Raw genomic sequence first — 18,784 nt, 5'->3', positions numbered from 1 at the left:
ATTCTGTATTTTGTACCAACTCTGTATTTTGCATATTGGTGTATACCATTGTCCCCATGTTTGTTTCTCATTTTGTACAGTGCTTTATAAGTCAATAAATAATAAAAGGAAATGTAGAGAAAGAAAAAATTATTAGTTCAAAAAGTGTTTTAGGTTTCTAACATATTCATACACAACAGCGCAGCAAGTCCTGAATGCAAACACTTGCAGATGTTCTGTTTCTGTATTTACTTAAGACAGCACTTGGGGGCAGGATTACATAGTTCACAGGAAACAGTGATGGAGTTTGCAAGAAAATGGAAGCAGAAAACAGATGGTGATACCCACTGATAATTTCCTCTCTGCAGCTGTGAGGTCACATCCAGCTTATCAGAGACTTGACCAAGGCCAAAGTGCTGACTTTTGCAAACAACTTATTTTGTGCAAAGGAGTATCTTTACTACATATTCCGTACTACTGCAGGAAAGGAATGAATAAGCCTAAAGGCTGCCATACACTGGTCGATTTGCCATCAGATTGACCAACAGATAGCTCCCTCTCTGATCGAATCTGATCAGAGAGGGATCGTAAGGCTGCCTTTACTGCAGATTGTGAATCAATTTCAGCATGAAACCGATCACAATCTGTGGAGCTGTCGCCGTCGCCCGCCAGCTATACATTACCTCCCTCCGGCCGGCGCAAGTCCCCGCTTGTCTCTTCTCCGCTGGGTTCCGGACCGGCTGGCTTCACGTCCGGGAAAGTTTAAACTGTAGAGGGCGCTCTACTGTTTAAACTTCCTGCTGGGACAGGAAATAGCCAGCCAGTCCGGAACCCAGCGGAGAAGAGACAGCAGAGAGAGCGGGGACTCACGCCGGCAGGAGCAGGTAATGTATTGCCGCTAGCGTCGGTCGTCAGGCATTCAAACGCCGCTATCGACACACTCCCGACCTGCAGGCGATCGAGGGAAATCTTCCGCACGGACGGATCAACGGGAATGATCCATTTGAATTGAAATCGATCCTTCGGTCAGCGTTTGCGCAACGATCTCACAGCCAATTCGATCAGTGTGATAGAATGGGCTGTATATCGGCAGGAAAAATCGTTAAGTGTATGGGCCCCTTTACAGCTTAAAGGGAACCTGAAATGAAAGACATGGTTGCTTACATGAATATTTTCATAAAACAATACCAGTTGCCTGGCTGCCCTAGTGATCTCTTTGGCATCAATAGCGTCCAAATCACACACCTGAAACAAGCATGTGGCTAATCTAAATCAGTAGTTATAGCAGGATTAGGGAACCTATGGCTCGGGAGCCAGATGTGGATCTTTTGATGGCTACATCTGGCTCACATACAAATCAGTAGGGGTTGATTCACTGAGCTACACTCCTCAAGCAACGCAGCTTAGTGTGGCAGCGCAAGTAACCTTTTCAAAGTAGGCACACTACCGCTGTAGCATGCACTACTAACTTGCGCTACCCCAAAATGAACAGCTGCTCCAATTGTCTCACCCTGAATCCTGTCAGGTCTAGTGATTTTGTATGACAAGATCCCCGCACTTTCATTGGCTCAATAGGCTGCCTGTCACTTAACAGGCAGCCTATTGGGCCAAAGTGCAAGAATCTCATCCTACAAAGTGAATCAACCCCCAAGTCAGCTAGCTAATTGTACAAGCTGTTAATCCGTATTTTTCCTGTCTGGCTCAAGGGGAACTTGCTGATGTTGCTGAAACCCAAGAGAAGCTGAAGACGTGTCTGACACTTCCGCTGCCCAGCGGATCAACTGTATACACATCACCATGGCACCAGGGCCATGAGCCCTCTGCTTCGCATGCGCACTGTCCCAGTTTGAAACCATGTATGGCTCTCACAGAATTACATTTTAAAATATGTGGCGTTTATGGCTCTCAGCAAAAAATGTTCCTGACCCCTGGGTTAGATGTGGCAATGTCATTATATCCTTAGATGTGTATGACCACTGTATTTTCACTGCAGAGTGCTTGCTGCAGCTTGCCCATCCTCCCATTTCCATAGAACACAAGTTGATTGGCCGGTTGCCATTTCTGCATGATTCTGTCCTAAACTACCACTCCAAATAATAATCATAATTTCATGTGAGAACTATCTGCATGTGGCTTTAACCTCCCGGGCGGTACGCAGATGCAGTGGCTGCGTCCGCGGGAGGGATTTTTTTTTTTTTTAAATAAAAAAAGGTTTTCTATTTGTCAGCTAGCACTGGGCTAGCTTACTATGTGCGGCAAGTCCCCCGGGCACCCCTCTGACCCCCCCCCCCCCCGATCACCGCCGGCAATATTTACCCATCTGCGAGCCACAGCTTCAGAAATGAGCTTCACTGTCGCTATGGCGACGATCGGACATGACATCGACGTCATGCGCAGTTCCGATCCTCCCCATAGCCACCATCGCGGGATCCCTGGGGGGGTACGTATACTGGCGGCGATCGGTGGGGACCGGAGGGACTTGCCACACATAGATAGCTAGCGAAGTTTTTATTTTTTAAAAATCCTCCCGGGGCCATGTGATCCCCTGCGGCGGCTAGCCCAACACTGTGTCGGGCTTACCGCCAGGAAGGTTAAATACAAAAAGCACACAAAACAAATATCCATTTCCAGCTTTTAACATCTAAATGTACCATTTGCAGACCTAGTGAGGACAGGTGAAATGGCAATTATATGTGAAAACTACATTATACTTTAATGTTAATGTCAGGAAACTACAGTGATGCCTTCCACTATTTTTTCAATATTGAATGCACCATATTTCAATTACAGGACCACAACAGCCAGGACAGAGTAATTAGCTTTTTATCTCAGCTCTGACCAAAAAGTCTTCCTGAGCTTATCAGCACCCTGCTGACAAAAAGCATCCAACTTTGTTAAAAATTGTAAACCCAGCTTTCCTCTAGACTCAGAAGCTGCAAGATTCACACTTTGACAGTGCTGGCTAAAGTTCAAAGCAGAGGACCATACATTTGTTTTCCTACACCTAGCACTGTAATTCTAAAATTCATATTTTTTCATATTTCATGCTTTTTCTAAGCGCTACGAAATGCCAGTGAACCCATCTTTACAGACGTTGTTAATGTCAGTCTGAAAACTGACAAACTGACCAATTTTCACGCAAATTTCACACACAGCTGACAAGCAAAATAAGATCGCATTCATGCTTTTAATTTTGACACTCATGTTTCATATGTGTGAACTTCTAATGCCTTACTGAATACAAATATGCAATCCGTTCATTGCTATGACTTCTAAGCATTGAGAAGTGGGAACACCAGATATTGTGCCACATTTCCCTGCCCCCAATCCCGATTGCAGCAAGGATGGATGGGTTGCAGCAAGAATAGCTAGTCCAAGGTCTCTTCACATTGTTTTAATCACGAGAGAGTGGTGGCAGCAAAACCCCTGACTTCCAGCACGAAACCAATAACTTTGTTTTTATTTATTGTACATACAATCAAGATTGTATCATGTATGGGCACACCATCCAATCTTAAACATTTACTTTTCTGAGTGTATTTGCCTTCAGAAGCCTCTAGTGCAGGGGTTCTCAAACTGGGTGCCGCGGCACCCTGGTGCGCCTTGAGCACCTGTCAGGGGTGCCTCGACGTGCATCCCCATCCTTTGGGGGGTGCTGCTGAATAAGGGTCGTAACAGCATTTCAGTAGTTATTTTTGCCAAGGGGTGCCTTGAAAAAAATTTCAGAGGCATCAAGGGTGCCCTCAGCCGAAAAAGTTTGGGAACCACTGCTCTAGTGGATGAGACCTGAATGGCAATTGTGGTATAGTATGAAGGGATTGGCAGGTATATGTCACAACTACTGGATGTTACTGGTACTAGTCACTGAAGAGGATTTGTAACTTAAAGCAGTAGGATCAGTCATACTATGCCAGGAAAAAAAAAAAAAAAAAGACATATAAGCAGATAAATACTTGATCTACTTACATAGCACATGTATTATACTGTCCACGTTTTGATTTCAGTGAATGTTATATAGTTAATGATGAGAATCCTGTTCCTGGTGGGGGACATGTTTTTTGCCCACAGTTAAGGCTAACTCGTGATGTAATTTCTGCCCTTTACTTTTCTTGTCTCCTCCAATCGCTGAGTCGCCTCAGCCTTATGCTACGTACACACATGCGACAACGATCGTTCGTTGAGGACGACGAACGAACTTTTAATTGACGAAAGAACGACCGAAGTAAAGTTAGTTGTAAAAAGTGTAACGATCACATCGTTAGAACGAACGTTACACCACGTAAAAGCACTTTATGCGCAGGCGCATAAAATTGTAAAGTTCCTTGGAGAAAAAGTGAAATACGCATGTCCAGCCTGGTACGAACGATCGTTTCCAACGATGTACCACTTTTGCTAACGATCGTCGGTGGTAAAAATCCGCCAAGACAGAACTTTGTTTTGTAGCGATTTGCCTCGTTCGTCGTTTGCCTTAATAGTCGTTGGTTCGTTTTTTGTAACGATTGTCGTTGGTAAAGATCGGGGAACGATCGTTACAAACGACTATAGTCGCATGTGTGTACGCACCTTTGCTTGTAAACACAAGTGAGTAGGGGATTAGGTTTCAGATAAGCAGCTGGCAGGGAAATTAAGGAAAGAGGAGGAATTCATTATAGATAAAAAGAACCCCCAGCATGCAATTCTTTGGCACCGACTACTAAAGGGCCAGTGCTCCTCAAGTATGTGATAACTCCAAATCATAACAGCAGAAAAAGTTTTCAACAGTTTTGAATGCAGGATTAGCATTTTTATCACTTAATACACTCAGACCAGTTGTTGTTGAAATTTGATTTTTATGGTGACGATACCGCTTTAAAGGGAACCTAAACAGAGGGATATGGCTGTTTCCTTTTAAAGGGACTCCGAGCAGTGCATAAACTATGGAAAGATGCACATCATTTTAAAGCTCTCTTTCTCCTCTTTCCAATGATATATAAATCGCCACCCTACGCCTTTTAGTTTTCGCTATTTTCGCGATTGAAATTGCCGCGGCCGCGATTTCGATCGCGAAAATATAGAAAACTAAAAGGCGTAGGGCAACGATGTAGGTGTCGTCAGAAAGAGGAGAAAGAGAGCTTTAAAATGATATCCATCAAGCCATAGTTATATTGTATTACACAGGGCGACTTTTTGTCAGTCAGCAGCTGCATTCAGCAGAATGGAGCTGCTGACACTGGGGAAAGTGTCGTCCTGTGTAATACAATATAACTATGGCTTGATGGATATCATTTTAAAGCTCTCTTTCTCCTCTTTCTAACGACACCTACATCGTTGCCCTACGCCTTTTAGTTTTCTCTATTTTCGCGATCGAAATCGCGGTCGCGGCAATTTCAATCGTGAAAATAGCGAAAACTAAAAGACGTAGGGTGGTGGTTTATATATCATTGGAAAGAGGAGAAAGAGAGCTTTAAAATGATGTGCATCTTTCCATAGTTTCTGCACTGCTCGGAGTCCCTTTAAACAATACCAGTTGCCTGGCTTCCTGCTGATCTCTTTGGTTGTAGTAGTGGCTGAATCACACACCTGAAACAAGCATGCAGCTAATTCAGTCTGACTTCAGTCAGAGCACCTGATCTGCATGCTTGTTCAGGGGCTGTGGCAAAAAGTATTAGAGACACAGGATCAGCAGGAGAGTCAGGCAACTGGTATTATTTTAAAAGGAAAAATCCATATCCTTCTCAGTTTAGGTTTCCTTTAAGGTAGCCATACATCTATCGAAGATGGGCAGATGCGACCAAGAGACAAATCTCTCTCTCTCATGGAATCTTATCGGAGAGAGATGTGTCAGCTGTCCATACACCGCAGGCCGATTCCCAATCAATTTCATGCTGATATCTCTCAGGAAATGGCCAATCCCACTACATTGTCCCAGGAGCCACATGCATTTTTCAGTTGAAATGTGTTGACTTATTTATTGTATTTTATAAAGCGGCAACATATTATGCAGCACTGCACAAACTGCTGCCGAAAAGGTGTATGAAAGCATGTAGTATGCATTCAAAATGTGTAAGGGCACTACCGATATACAGCCCAAGTATTTCAAAGCAAAATGTATCTGTATATACACATTTATATTTTGGAAAGAGGCCCACATGATAAAACCGTTATGGTACTGTATTTACAGTACCATAACGGTTTTATCATGTGGGCCTCTTTCCATAAATATTGGGATTAAAGGAAACCTTAAGTCTGCACAAAAAAATGACTTTTACTCACCTGGGGCTCCCCTCAGCCCCCTGCAGCTGAACGGTGCCCTCGCTGTGTCCCTCCGATGCGCCTGGACTCGCCGGCGGCCACTTCCGGTTTGGCCGTCACCGGCCGACACGCTGGGAACGCGGCTGATTATCCGCGTACCGGGCCGCAATAGCATTATAGACGGCGCTATTGCGGCCGGGGACGCGGATAATCAGCTGCGTTCCCAGCCTGTCGGCCGGTGACAGCGAAACCGGAAGTGGCCGTCGGCGAGTCTAGGCGCATCGGAGGGACACAGCGAGGGCACCGTTCAGCTGCAGGGGGCTGAGGGGAGCCCCAGGTGAGTAAAAGTCATTTTTTTGTGCAGATTTAAGTATCCCTTTAAGTTGACCAAACTAAACTGAGGCAAATTCAGTCAACACTATTAGATGCCTATTTTACTGTAGGAGATGTAGTTAAAATCCACAAGGGATAATAGGGGAATCTATCACTCTATGTTTTTACACTCAAACTAACTTGTTTAAACATATTAAACTAAAATAAAATGAAAATATTGTAACATACTATAATCCAGGATTACAATTAGGTATAAATGTCAGGTTGCATAATAAGGGTGATATAGCATACTGTATTTTTTCATTACAATTTAAAAAAAAAATACATGGAGCACGAGTTGGAACTATTTTACCAACTCCAGGTGCATAATAATTGCACATCATTTTATGCACACAATGTGCTTCCACCTCCGTTACAATGCACTAGCGATTGTAAATGATAAAGGCCCTTGGTGTCTGGAAAAACTTTGCATGTTTTAAGTTTTTTTTTCCTCCTGGGATGCAGAAAATCGCATTAAATGTGAATGAGGGCAATGATTAACAAGGGATATCAGACAGTGTTCTCCCCAGGCTCTTTTAGCCGGGTGCTCCACCCGGCTAGTTTTGGTGACCACCCGGCTATCATCAGCTCACTTCCTCCTCTGCTGTAAGCATAGTTGCTCACAGAAGCACCGGCCCTGCATTCTCTCTTTTCGCCCCACCCGGCTACTTTTTCATGCCACCCGGCTACTATTTCATGCCACCCGGCTGGAAAAAAATTCTGGGGAGAACACTGTCAGATTAAGAGTACTTTCTCACTTTGCATTACTCTCCCTCGTCGCAGTAGCCATTAGTGTCTATGAGACTGGTCACAGTACCCACAGTGCAATGCAACGCAACAGAAGTGCGTCAATCAACAAAGACTCTGCAGTACGTTCGAGAGGTACCGCACGGCACACAATTGCATTGGAGTTTGGCACTGCAACAATCTTTGCAATGTTTCAGTAGCATGAGCATAACGTCAAAGTTACATGAAGCATTTCCTGCGTGGAAGTGTGGGGGTTAGACAAGTGATGTCTGACGTCACTTGCGTACTTGTTAATGGGGCGGGGCATGCAGATTTCCCAGACTGTGATACCTGACGCAGGGACACATCTGTAAGCAATGGTGCAGTGTGATGTACGGTGGTAGGTTCTTCTGCCGCTCACAAATTGCACCAAGTGAGCAACCAGCCAAAAAGGAAATATGTATGCAATGAAATCACCCATGATCCTCTTAAAAGATATATAAAATAAATAAATAAATAAAAAAAAAAGGAGGGTACTTACCTAAGGATTGGGAAGCCTCTGGATTCTAATAAGGCTTCCCCCGTCGTCCTCCATCCAGCGCATTCAGCTGCCAGAGGTGCCTCTTGTCAGAGGTGCTGAGCTCCAAACTCATAACAGTCCTGTGTGAGCCTCGCACAGGTGCAGTAGCGGCTTTTCTTTGGGCTCAGGTGGAAATAGCCAAACCTATTTGGATCCGCTCTACTGCACAGACGCGCAGTGCCTGTACAGTAGAGTGGATCAGTTCTGGCTCAGTTATTTCCATCTGAGCCCGAACGAAAGGTGCTACTAAGAATGTGTGAGGCTCTCACAGGATTGTTATGATCCTAATAATCCTTATGATATTTATCTGGACTTTCTAAAAGCTCCTTGTACTGCCTGATGAAGCAGGATATCACGCATGAAATGTGTTGAATACTTGTGGAGTTAACTTGAATACAAATTACTTTTTCAGTGAAACTGACTCTTGAGTGTACATGTAGGATGCAAGTCCACCACTACCTCCGTTTTTAAACAGTTTTAACCATTTTATTTTTACCTGGCAACTCTGCGCAAACATTCTGTTTATTTTGTGAGTTCACCCTTAGTGGAGGGGTGTTACCTCCTTTTTTCCACTACTACAGAGAGCGACATCTTTTTACCCGAGTGGGGTCGGGTCTAATCTCCCCACCTGCTTACATAGTGGTTACTGGAGGTAAACCATCTTTGTGAGTATATCTGCTCATATATTATTTATCACACTCATTGAATTAACATACCGCACTATAGAGGGTCTCGATCCTTTTTGTTTTTCAAGTACCTGTTCACATTACAGCCAGTGCTGTGAAATCTAACGCACTGCACATGGTGTGCAATCTGCATGGTAACATGTAAGTCAAGGCACAGCTCAAGAATAAAAGGGCATGGTGTGGGAGTGGGGCTAGGAGATTCCCCAGCATGCTCTGCTCACGGTTCTACATTTTTTTTGGGAGGGGGGGGGAGGCACATGCTACCTGATACTCGGGTCCACACCATTTGTGGCTACCATTGCTGGGAGGGGGGGGGGGGGGGGGGTAAGAACAAACATATGGCTAGCTATACTGGGGAGGGGCTGAAAGAAGAAAGTAATATCAAACTTATTTTAACTATTTTCTTGGATGATAGGAGATGTAATTTTATTTTATTGGCAAGGTTTGAAATTTTGGAGTAAAACAAGACAAAAAGTTAACAGGACATTGGCCTGTGTGTATAGCATTGACTGTTGAGGAGTCATTTCTGTAATGTTAACAAAAGCAAAAAATAAACTTGCATAATAGAGTAGAAACAAAAATTGGTTATGTAAGTGCACTGCATTATTGATCATAGCTTCATTTTATGTTTATATTTGGTTATTTGTCTGTGTACTTTTATATTTTAAACATAATGCAGTTATTTTTTGCCATGCCCTGGGAGTCGGATTGTCAAGGATATTTTTTTTTCCCTTTTGTAGGCACCACTTCCACTGAGAACAGTTAGAGGAAAAAAAATAAGCACAGGCTTTAACTTCAAATCCAAAATTGAAACTGCTAGTGCAAATGACATGTTACTTCTGGCACTCTATCTTAAAATGTAAGAATCTGTGCCATAGTTATCCTTTACCACAGCTTGGGTGTTTGGCAGTCGGCACAGAACTTTACTCCTGCTCTGCCTGTTTTGCTGCTTTGAAATAATCTGATTTACAGCAGCACCTTTTTCCCACAAGCATCTACCAAAAGGAGACCCGACACCAGGGGAGCAGCTAAGGTTTTTGTGGTGAACTAATGGGCGTGGTCATGACATGATGTGGGTGGAGCCAGATGCTTGATGCTATCATGTCAATATAAACCAAAAATATCTGAAAGACATGGTGAAGAATTAAGGCAGTTCTGATAGTAAGAAAGGCCATACTCAGAGCTAGCATGACATACCTAAAAAAATGACTAGCGAAATACAGGTAGTTCCCAGTTAATCGACAAGGTAGGGACTGTAGGTCCGTTCTTAAAGGAACACTATCAAATTAACATGTTTTTTTGAACTGGGATAGGAATAGTTTGTGTAAATGTTCCAAGGTACTTTTGTATACCTCCCCTGTTTATCTCTTCCTTTAACCTCCTTGGCGGTTATCCCGAAGTGAGTCTGGGGCAAGCCACCGCGGAAGATTCTTCAGGCCCTGGTGGGCCGATTTGCGTATTTTTTTTCTTTTGTTACACGCAGCTAGCACTCTGCTAGCTGCTTGTAGTACCTGATCGCCGCCGATCCGCCACGAAAACGCCCCCCCCCCCCCCCCGCAGACCCCTTACGCAGCCTGGCCAATCACCGCCAGGCTGCACTATGGGTTGGATCAGGACTCCCCCTGACGTCATCCAGATCGTCGGCATGGCGACGAGGGAAGCCCTACAGGAAATCCCGCTCAGAACGGGATTTCCTGATGGGTATGATCGCCGCCGGCGATTGGAAGGGTAGGAGGGAAGTAGCAGGGAGGGGGGGGGGGGGGAATCATGTGGCTAGCTACATGAAAAAAAAAAAAAAGTAGGTGAAAAACACCACCCGCGGCCGCAAATCAATTGATCGCCAGGGAGGTTAATGTTATCAAGTTCCATTCACAATTCACTGAAGGAGTGTACAGGGTGATAGACCGGTAAATCATGAAGTGAGGCGGATCCCTCTCCCTACATTGGTTAACCCTGTATGTACTTAATATCTTTTGCAGATGACAGGTCTCACTAGCTTAAACTGCAGCTTGTGTGAATGAGCTGTCTGAGAATAATACACAGAGCAGAGGAAATGTATCTTGTTATGTGCAGCATAAAGTAAACATTTGTAATTGTGTATGAAACCTGATACCAAGGCAGGATTTTCATACTAAAGGTTTTATTTGCTTTCAAAGAAAAATAATACTCTGTAGTAGGGTTGATCAATGAGATGCAAATATTTCCGAGTTTATGCAGAATTATGTACAGTTTTATGCAAATATATGCATCTTGAAAATGGACCAATCAATTTAAACCTACGTAGGACTGGATTGATCCATTTTCAAGCTGCATATATTTGCATAAACATTTACATAAATCTGCATGAATTCAGAACTATTTGCATCTCATTTCATATCTCCGAAGACTACAGAGTAGGGATGATCAGAAACCAGCACTGGCTATGTCATTTCTCATGAAGCACGGACACCACTTTGTTAATGATTTGTTCCAATGCAGGTACAACCTACACACAATGAATTACAGTTTTTGCCTCTGCTATTTACATAAAAAGTAGGAAAATGCTTGCACAGCTACTTAGACATTATTTGTACATTGTAATTTAAGAACACTTGGTTATTGATAGTGCTCCTTTAAGGCAGAACACTGTCACCTCTGTGCCTCTTTTGATCCTCTGTGTCACCTCTGTTTCCCCATGCTGCTTATCCTCCTGTGATACCTCTGATCCTGTGTCCCCCTGTGCCTTTTTCGTCCCAGTGTCACCTGTACCCCCATGCCACCTGTTTCCACTATGCCACCTTTGTTGCCCCAGTGCCCCTTTAGTCCCCCGTGTCGCCTCTGTTGCCCCCCTCTGCCTCTTGTCGCCCTCTGTTCCCCCTTGCCTCTTTTGTCCCCCCCCCATCACCTCTGTTCTGTTTCCCCTGTATAACCACAGTGTTTACCCTGTGTCAACTGGTCCCACCTATACTGTACTCTGTGGCCCGCTTCTGCCATAACTCACATGGCCCCATATCCTTACCACTCTCCTGCTGGCCGCTTAGCTCAGGTCACCATGGTTACTACCGGCCGGTGCCTCTGACATCATGAGACACGCCGGCTGGAAGAAATCAGCGATGGGAAACTAAGCGGCTGGCAGGAGAGCAGTGTGGATCTGGGCTATACGAGTTACGGCAGAAGGGGGCCACGGAAGGTTTGGGGGGGAAATGAGGTTACTCAGAGAAGGGAACAAGAGGCAAGGGCCGATGGGCACCGCAGGAAGCCCAGCTTTGAGAGGCCCTCTCTAAGGTGAAACACTAAGCTTGAGCATGGTTTACTTGTACCCTGGCGGTGCCCCTGCCCGACACCCCCCCCCACTCCCATCAGCAGCACCCAACCGTCACCCCCCCCCCCCCCCCCCACTCCCCTAAGTAGCACACAGCATGCTTGTCCCAACACCCTCCCAACCAAGTAGCACCCAGCGTACGCCTCCTTCCCACTCAGTGTTACCAACCTTCTCCACCCACAGCAGCACAATCTTGCTATCCCCACTGAAGTATTTATAGGCAGTGGATCAGGAGGACAGCCAAGCAATGTGCATTGTTTAAAAGGAAATACATCAACCTCCATAGGTCTCTCACTTCGGGTTCCCTTTAATTTTTATATCTTTGAATGCAGAGACTAAATCAACGTTTCAGGACAAAGGACAAGGGGGAAACCGTGGCATTGAGATGGTGGTAAGAGGAGGATGTTGGAGGACACCAAAGAGGCAGCACAGTGGGTGAGGCAGGAGGACACACAAGCACAGGAACTTGCGTGTTCACAGAAATATAAGGCATCCTCTTAAGAACATTTTGACATAAAAACAAAAGATATTTGTGGAATTGTCTATCCTGATATAACCTTATGTAATTCCCACACTGTCTGTTGTTCTTGGTTTATGAGGATTGGAGATAAACCATGAGCAGTTCTGATTTATAGCACTGCAAAGCTGTGTACCCACATGAAACGTCTATTACCTGGAACAGACATATTTGGGGTGGCCTTGGGCGACTGTGTACTACCAGAATCATATCAGATCTGTACTTAGGTTTCATACAGACAGAGAACCTTTGTCATGTGAAGGGATGGATCGATTGTAAATGCATTCACCAAGATTAACCGCCTCCGCTGTGGCAATCCACTGACTTGGAAAACTTTACAGTATAGAGGGGAAAAAAAAGAAAGGGGGGGGGGGGGGGGGGGCACAGTTATACACACACACAAAATCACATATTAGTCATTGCCACTGCAGGGCAACACCACACACATATACGCACACACATCCCCTCCCAAGAGTTGTGTACCAAACTCCAAAAATAACTTACGATAAGGTTCTATTCAGACATCAGGCACATAGTGGAATAATCTGACATAGGACATGCCAACACAATCATAACAAAACACCAGGACAGATATCCATTATAAATATAAGAATAACATTTCAATTAGCAGTCCCAGTTTGGCAATCATATTTTCAGTATCTTCCAGGTTGTCCTGTTCTATAGAAAGAGGAAACTAGTGGGAAGCACCATGTAGTAAGCACTACAATATACAAAAGTGGTCAGGTTAGAATAGGCCAACATGCTAGACCAATAGAGAAGTTCAATGACATCAGGGGAAATGTACTTGTGCTAGATTTTTTAACAGAGAGAAACAAATCAATTGTCTTGGGCAATAAAAACCTAGTGTGAGAACACAGCAAAACTGCTCAGGGAGGGCTGGTGCACACCAAGAGCAGTTCTGAGCGTTTTTAAAACGCTTGCGGGGTGAAAACCGCTTGGCTAATGAATGTCAATAGGATGGTGCACACCAGAGCTTTTCTTTTTTTCCCCCCAAACGCAAACTGAGGTCCTGCAGCATTTTTTAGATTTAGATGAGGCGTTTCTGCCTCAATGTAAAGTATAGGAAAGTGGAAAATCGTTCTGAAAAAAACGCTAGATCAGAACAATTTTCCAAGCTGTTCAGTTACAGCTTACTGTAACAAAATATAAAATCTGCTACAAAAAAACGCTCCAAAAACCGCTAGACATGTTTAGAACATCTCTCTAAACATGCTTAGAATCGCTCTGAAAAACCTCTGGCCCTAACAAAAGTCTAATGCCTGGTACACACAATGCAATTTTCCCATCACATCGATAATTTGCAGCATGTCCGATCAGTTAACTCTCAAGAAAGGGATTGATTTTGTACAGTGCTGATCTAAAACAAATTAATCCCTGTCTCAATCAGGAGCAGATCGGACATGCCGGTAATTATCGATTGACCCATCAATCTGATGGGAAAATAGCATTGGGGCTTACTATGTGGTTCTGGTTACCTGATTATAGAAGGAAGAAGCAGAAAAAGGATGCAAATATCAAATGCCCAGCCAATCCTGGCGGGCAAAGGAGGTTCTGCTCAAAGTGTGTTATTCAGCAGCATATCAGTTTCAGAATAGGATATGCAGTCTATTATGTGGTTCTAGAATATTTAAATAACAGAAATGTTCACAGTGCTACACTACCATGTGGCATAATCGCTACTCTATAACAGGACTCACTGCACTACAACGCACCACCTTTGCGACCTTCACAGCAAAATGTGCACATTAACGATTGCAATGAAGCATACTTTTAATTGACTGTATGCTTCACTGCAAGCACCACAATGGCTATCATTCTGACTTTACCGACCACTTAGCAAAGTCAGCATTCATAAAGCCTCTTTCCGCATGGAAAAATGCCACTACCGAGCAGAGTGATAAATCACCACCTTGTGCGGTGATTATCGGTACAAATGTAGAAAAATGTTCATTCATAAAGATCACCGCAAGCGGTGTGAGGTCGGGAAGTACCGCTCCCTCTGATGTGGCGATACCAATGTAAGTGAATGGAGACACACAGACCTCCCAGGCAGCTGCAGCAGAGTGGAACACGGAGAAATGTATCAACTCGGCAGCTTCCGTGTCTCCGCAAGCCTACCGCCAGCTTAGTTCGGGGAATCTCCGCACTGCTTCCGCACATGGATACTTTTTTATAATTGCCCACCCAGAAGTCTAAAAATCCGCCAGCGGTGTTTTCCCGCACTGATTCTGTTTACCGACAGCCTGTTCATGAATGATAGCCAATGTGCAGCTGCATTCCTGATCTGTTGTGTTGCTGCTGTCACAAGGAACGTGGCCTTGGGAGCCAATTTCAGGAAGAAATTTGAATTCTTCCTGTTCCCAACAGCTACAGTCCCTTCATCCAAAACCCCAAGCATACTAAAAACCATGATCATCAATTCTGCCCCAAAGTGGATTGCTCCATTTCTCATCTATATTCTGCCCATGAGCACCCTCCCACAGATTAAATGGCTCTTAACTGGGGCTTTAACCGGCCCCTGCAGACATCCTGTGCCCACACCGGGCCAAACCGATCCTCCGGTCCCCCGCAAGCCAATTTAGTTTCTGGCGACTGACCAGTCGGCAGACCATTGCAACTGCACATCCTCGATCACACTCCCGTTGCCGTACTGTGCATGCATAGGATGGCAACAGGAGCTTGATGAAGGGTGCGCGCGGCCAGGGCAGAGCAGGTGCAGTGGCCACCGCCTGGCCAGAAACTAAACTAGCTCGCTGTGGGGAATCAGAGGATCGGTTTGTCCTGGTACGGGCAAATGGCTGTCTGCAGGGGGCCGGTAGAAGCCCCAGGTAAGTAAAACCCCAGGTAAGTAAAACATTTCCCACTCCCCCCCCTTCCCATTAAAGAAAACCTGTAACAAGAAAAAGTTTCCCTGGGGGGGTACTCGCCTCGGGTGGGGGAAGCCTCCAGATCCTATCGAGACGTCCCCCGGTCCTCCTGTGTCCCACGGCGACGTCGAAGAAGCTCCCTGAACGGTGGGGGATGTAAATATTTACTTTCCCAGCCCAGTATCGGCTCTCCGCTCAGAGATAGGCGGAAATAGCCAAACGCTGTCAGGCCACTCTACTGCGCAGGTGCAATTCTCCTGCACCTGCGTAGTAGAGCGGGCCCGACGGAGATCAGAGATGTCACTGTGGTGGCCTGATCGCTTGATTAATGTTGTCCGTAAACAGTCAACCAAGCTGGATGGAATAGATCGATGGCAGCGGCAGACTGACTGACTGTATCGAACAGTGCAATGCTGCAGTTTAGATTCTCATTAGACTTTATATTAAAATGTATGCCTAATGTGTGGCAGCAATAAATCCCTCTGAGATCAGATTTGATCTGATAGGGATCCATCTGATGGTGGAATCTGGTGGTTATAAAAAGTCTATGACATCCTTTATGCTAGATACACACGATGCAAATTTCTAACAGATCTACTATCAGATTGATTATTTCAAACACGTCTGTTTGGATTTTCTGACCGATTTCCGTTCACTTCTATGGGGGGGGGGGGGGGGGACAGTCAGAAACCAAATCGGACATGTTGGAAATAATCGATCTGACAGTGATCGGCAAATTGCATCATGTGTCCCTAGAATTAGGCAGAAAACAGGGGAGTTTAGTGTTAGACTAAAGGATTGGAAGGTTAATGTGAAGCAGAGGATAGGTGGAGGACAAATTCTGATAAAGACACAGTCATTGTCACCACAGTGTAATTGATCAAATCGTCATTGCAGGACATTTTTTAAGTAATTTTTTTTTTTTTTTTTTTTTTAACAGGATTTCTTTTTTTAGCTGATGAAGACAGAGTCTAGTTTCTTGCTGCTGTTTTGTACTTCCTTGCTACGAAGCAGGGCATTGCAGGCAAAACAAAATTAAAATTACATAATCCTTATACTCAATATATCAAACAGGACACTTTGGGTTTTTCTGGGACTATCCTATTCCTCATAGACGCAGTACACAAACATTAGCAGTAGGCTGAATATAGAATGACAGTTTGGACCACGGCTTGACATAACAAAATCTTTTGAAGTTTGCCCACCATGACACACTTTGCCAATATCCCTTAAAATTGAATACGTTATCATTTCTGTGCTTTCAGTGTGCACTGTTAAGGCTGCGTCAATGAATATGTCAATTTGGCAAAGAAATTTGGAAGCTGTCCCAGAAATAAACCAGTACCATCGCCTCTAGCAAAGAACTCTGCGTTTCACTGGCACACACAGTGTTAAAGACCATTAAAAACTGGCATGAAAGATAACTAGTGAAATGTTCAGAGCCTGCACACAGTCACAAACGCTTCAGTACATTTTTAAATATTGACACAATCCAGAGTCCACTTTCTCTGTACACAGGATTGACAACCTCACTGATAGCTCACAGAATGGGAATACAACAGGTGCTTGAGCAATATAAATCATTTTCATCTCAGAGTTCTTGTAAAAATACAAAAGTGTAAATGAATTAGTAAAGATCAAGACTGGCTTGGGTAACAGAGTAAACACAGTTTGGTCCATATGGGAGCTACTCAGGTTATAGCTAGGGCAATTCACTTAAAGAGATTGTGATTCAATCACCTGTGCTGAAGAGACATCAGATATAATAATACATTTTCTAATTTATATTAGACAGTGATTGCAATAATGCATGCACATAAAAAGTTGTCCACCTCATCAGAGATGACATGACTGGATAGGCAGCCCAGCTGATGGCAAAGGTTTGCAGGGAAGCATAAAGGGGAGGTTACCTTAACGCTGGCATGTTGTCACTGAGCTCTGGCGATTTCAAGTGCTGAAATCCAGGGGCCGCTTCTTGTCACTACTGACTATAAAACACTAGCAGCGTGCTTCCAGGCGAGCTGAAACAATTCCACCATAACCGGAAGCTCCGCCCATCACTACAGTGATTGGCTAAAGCGCGCCTTTGCATTCAGGCCATCTGGCCACACTGCTTCGGAGTTCTGCCTGCTACACACCCGCTCTCGCAGCCTTATCACCTCCTACTGCTACCCAGACAACATGTGCGCCTTGCTGAACACACGGCATTGGGCCGAATCATTCTATATAGATTGTAAATATGAGCAACGCTATAAAATGGTTCCTTTATGCCCAAACAGGTAGACATCTGCAGCCTCACATGTATGGCTCTGACAAAACGTACACAAACTGAAGACGGGATGTGTAATAACAAACAAGCTGTGATGTGAAGAATCAGATGCTTCAGCCCCACGACAGCAGCAGCAGCGCGCTCATTGTGACTGTCTGCAGTGCTTTAGAATATTCTGACAGCCAGTTGTTCCGTCGTGATAACCTACACGTAGAATTTGCCTACATCCACTGTCAAACGTTATAGGTCTGTGTATTAAAAAAAAAGAAAAAAGCGGGTGTGGCATTTCCAGAGGCAGGGTTAGTGTTAGGAGGTGGGTTAGACATAAATAGTGGACGACTAGATTGAGAGTTTGGGTACAGTGGGTGATAGTAGAATATCGGTACAATTACCAATATTCTACTATAATGGATAATAGAATATAAGTAAAGCTACCCATAATCTATTACTATTAGGGCTGGTTCACTCGGACGCTTGTCAGTGTTTACAGCCAAGTGTTCGGGACTTGTCAGCTAAACGCTCTCATTCAAGTGAATGGAAGCGTTTAGCATTGCGCGGTTACCGGCGATTACGCAAACGCGGCGTTTCAAAACAGATTTGCTGTGTAGTTTCAGCCGGCCCTAGAAGCCGCATGCGGCATCCAGGGTCGCCTAGCCGCCACGGGGACAAAAAAAACACTGATCGCGACAGGAAGCCGACAATCGCCGTACCACCGCCCCCCGAACGAGACGACGCGGCTTCCGGCCGCCCAACCCCGCCAAGCGTCCATGTGAACCATCCCTTATTTTGCATCTATTTTTTACTTGCGGTGCTTTTAAATCTAGGTAGCAATGGAAGTGAAAAGTTGCACTGTTCATTACACGATTGTTGTGTTTCATACAGTACATGAAAAGTGTGCTTCACTGCAACTGTAAACTGGGAATGTGCAGCATATAACTACTAACCACCTGCCCTGCTTATGTGAATGTGTCATTGCAACACAATTGTGTCAGTGTGAAAGTGCCCCAAAATGCACATAGTTCTATAACATTAGGAAAACATTGTTTTATGTAAGTTAGTGTTCAGTTATCTAAATATGATGATACAGGAGGAGTACCGCAGGTCACGCTAATAGCACAACTTGCGGTACACAGCTGGTGGTAGTAACGGCGATATTGTCACGCGTTGTCTGCACACAGCAATGTTACTGCTGCTTCGTGCATTAACCCCCATAAACCATAAAGCCATCCCTGCCT

The 18,784-nt window shown here is 44.6% G+C and overlaps 1 protein-coding gene across 3 annotated transcripts in view; it reads right to left on the bottom strand.

Moving 5' to 3' along the window:
• Positions 1-18,784, bottom strand: part of ADK (adenosine kinase) — a 374,760-nt gene that overhangs the window by 290,072 nt on the left and 65,904 nt on the right. Inside the window, exon 1 of one of the 3 annotated variants that reach the window (XM_068255380.1) lies at positions 17,191-17,337. The exons of the other annotated variants lie outside the window; for them this stretch is intronic. Coding sequence (XP_068111481.1) covers positions 17,191-17,204 — 14 coding nt within the window. The 5' untranslated portion in view covers positions 17,205-17,337. Of the gene's footprint in view, positions 1-17,190; positions 17,338-18,784 lie in introns of those variants that run through there. 3 annotated transcript variants of the gene reach the window in all.

The sequence above is a fragment of the Hyperolius riggenbachi genome, chromosome 10, assembly GCF_040937935.1.
Source record: "Hyperolius riggenbachi isolate aHypRig1 chromosome 10, aHypRig1.pri, whole genome shotgun sequence".
NCBI classification, from domain to species: Eukaryota; Metazoa; Chordata; class Amphibia; order Anura; family Hyperoliidae; genus Hyperolius; species Hyperolius riggenbachi.
This window is presented reverse-complemented; position numbering and strand designations above follow the sequence as displayed.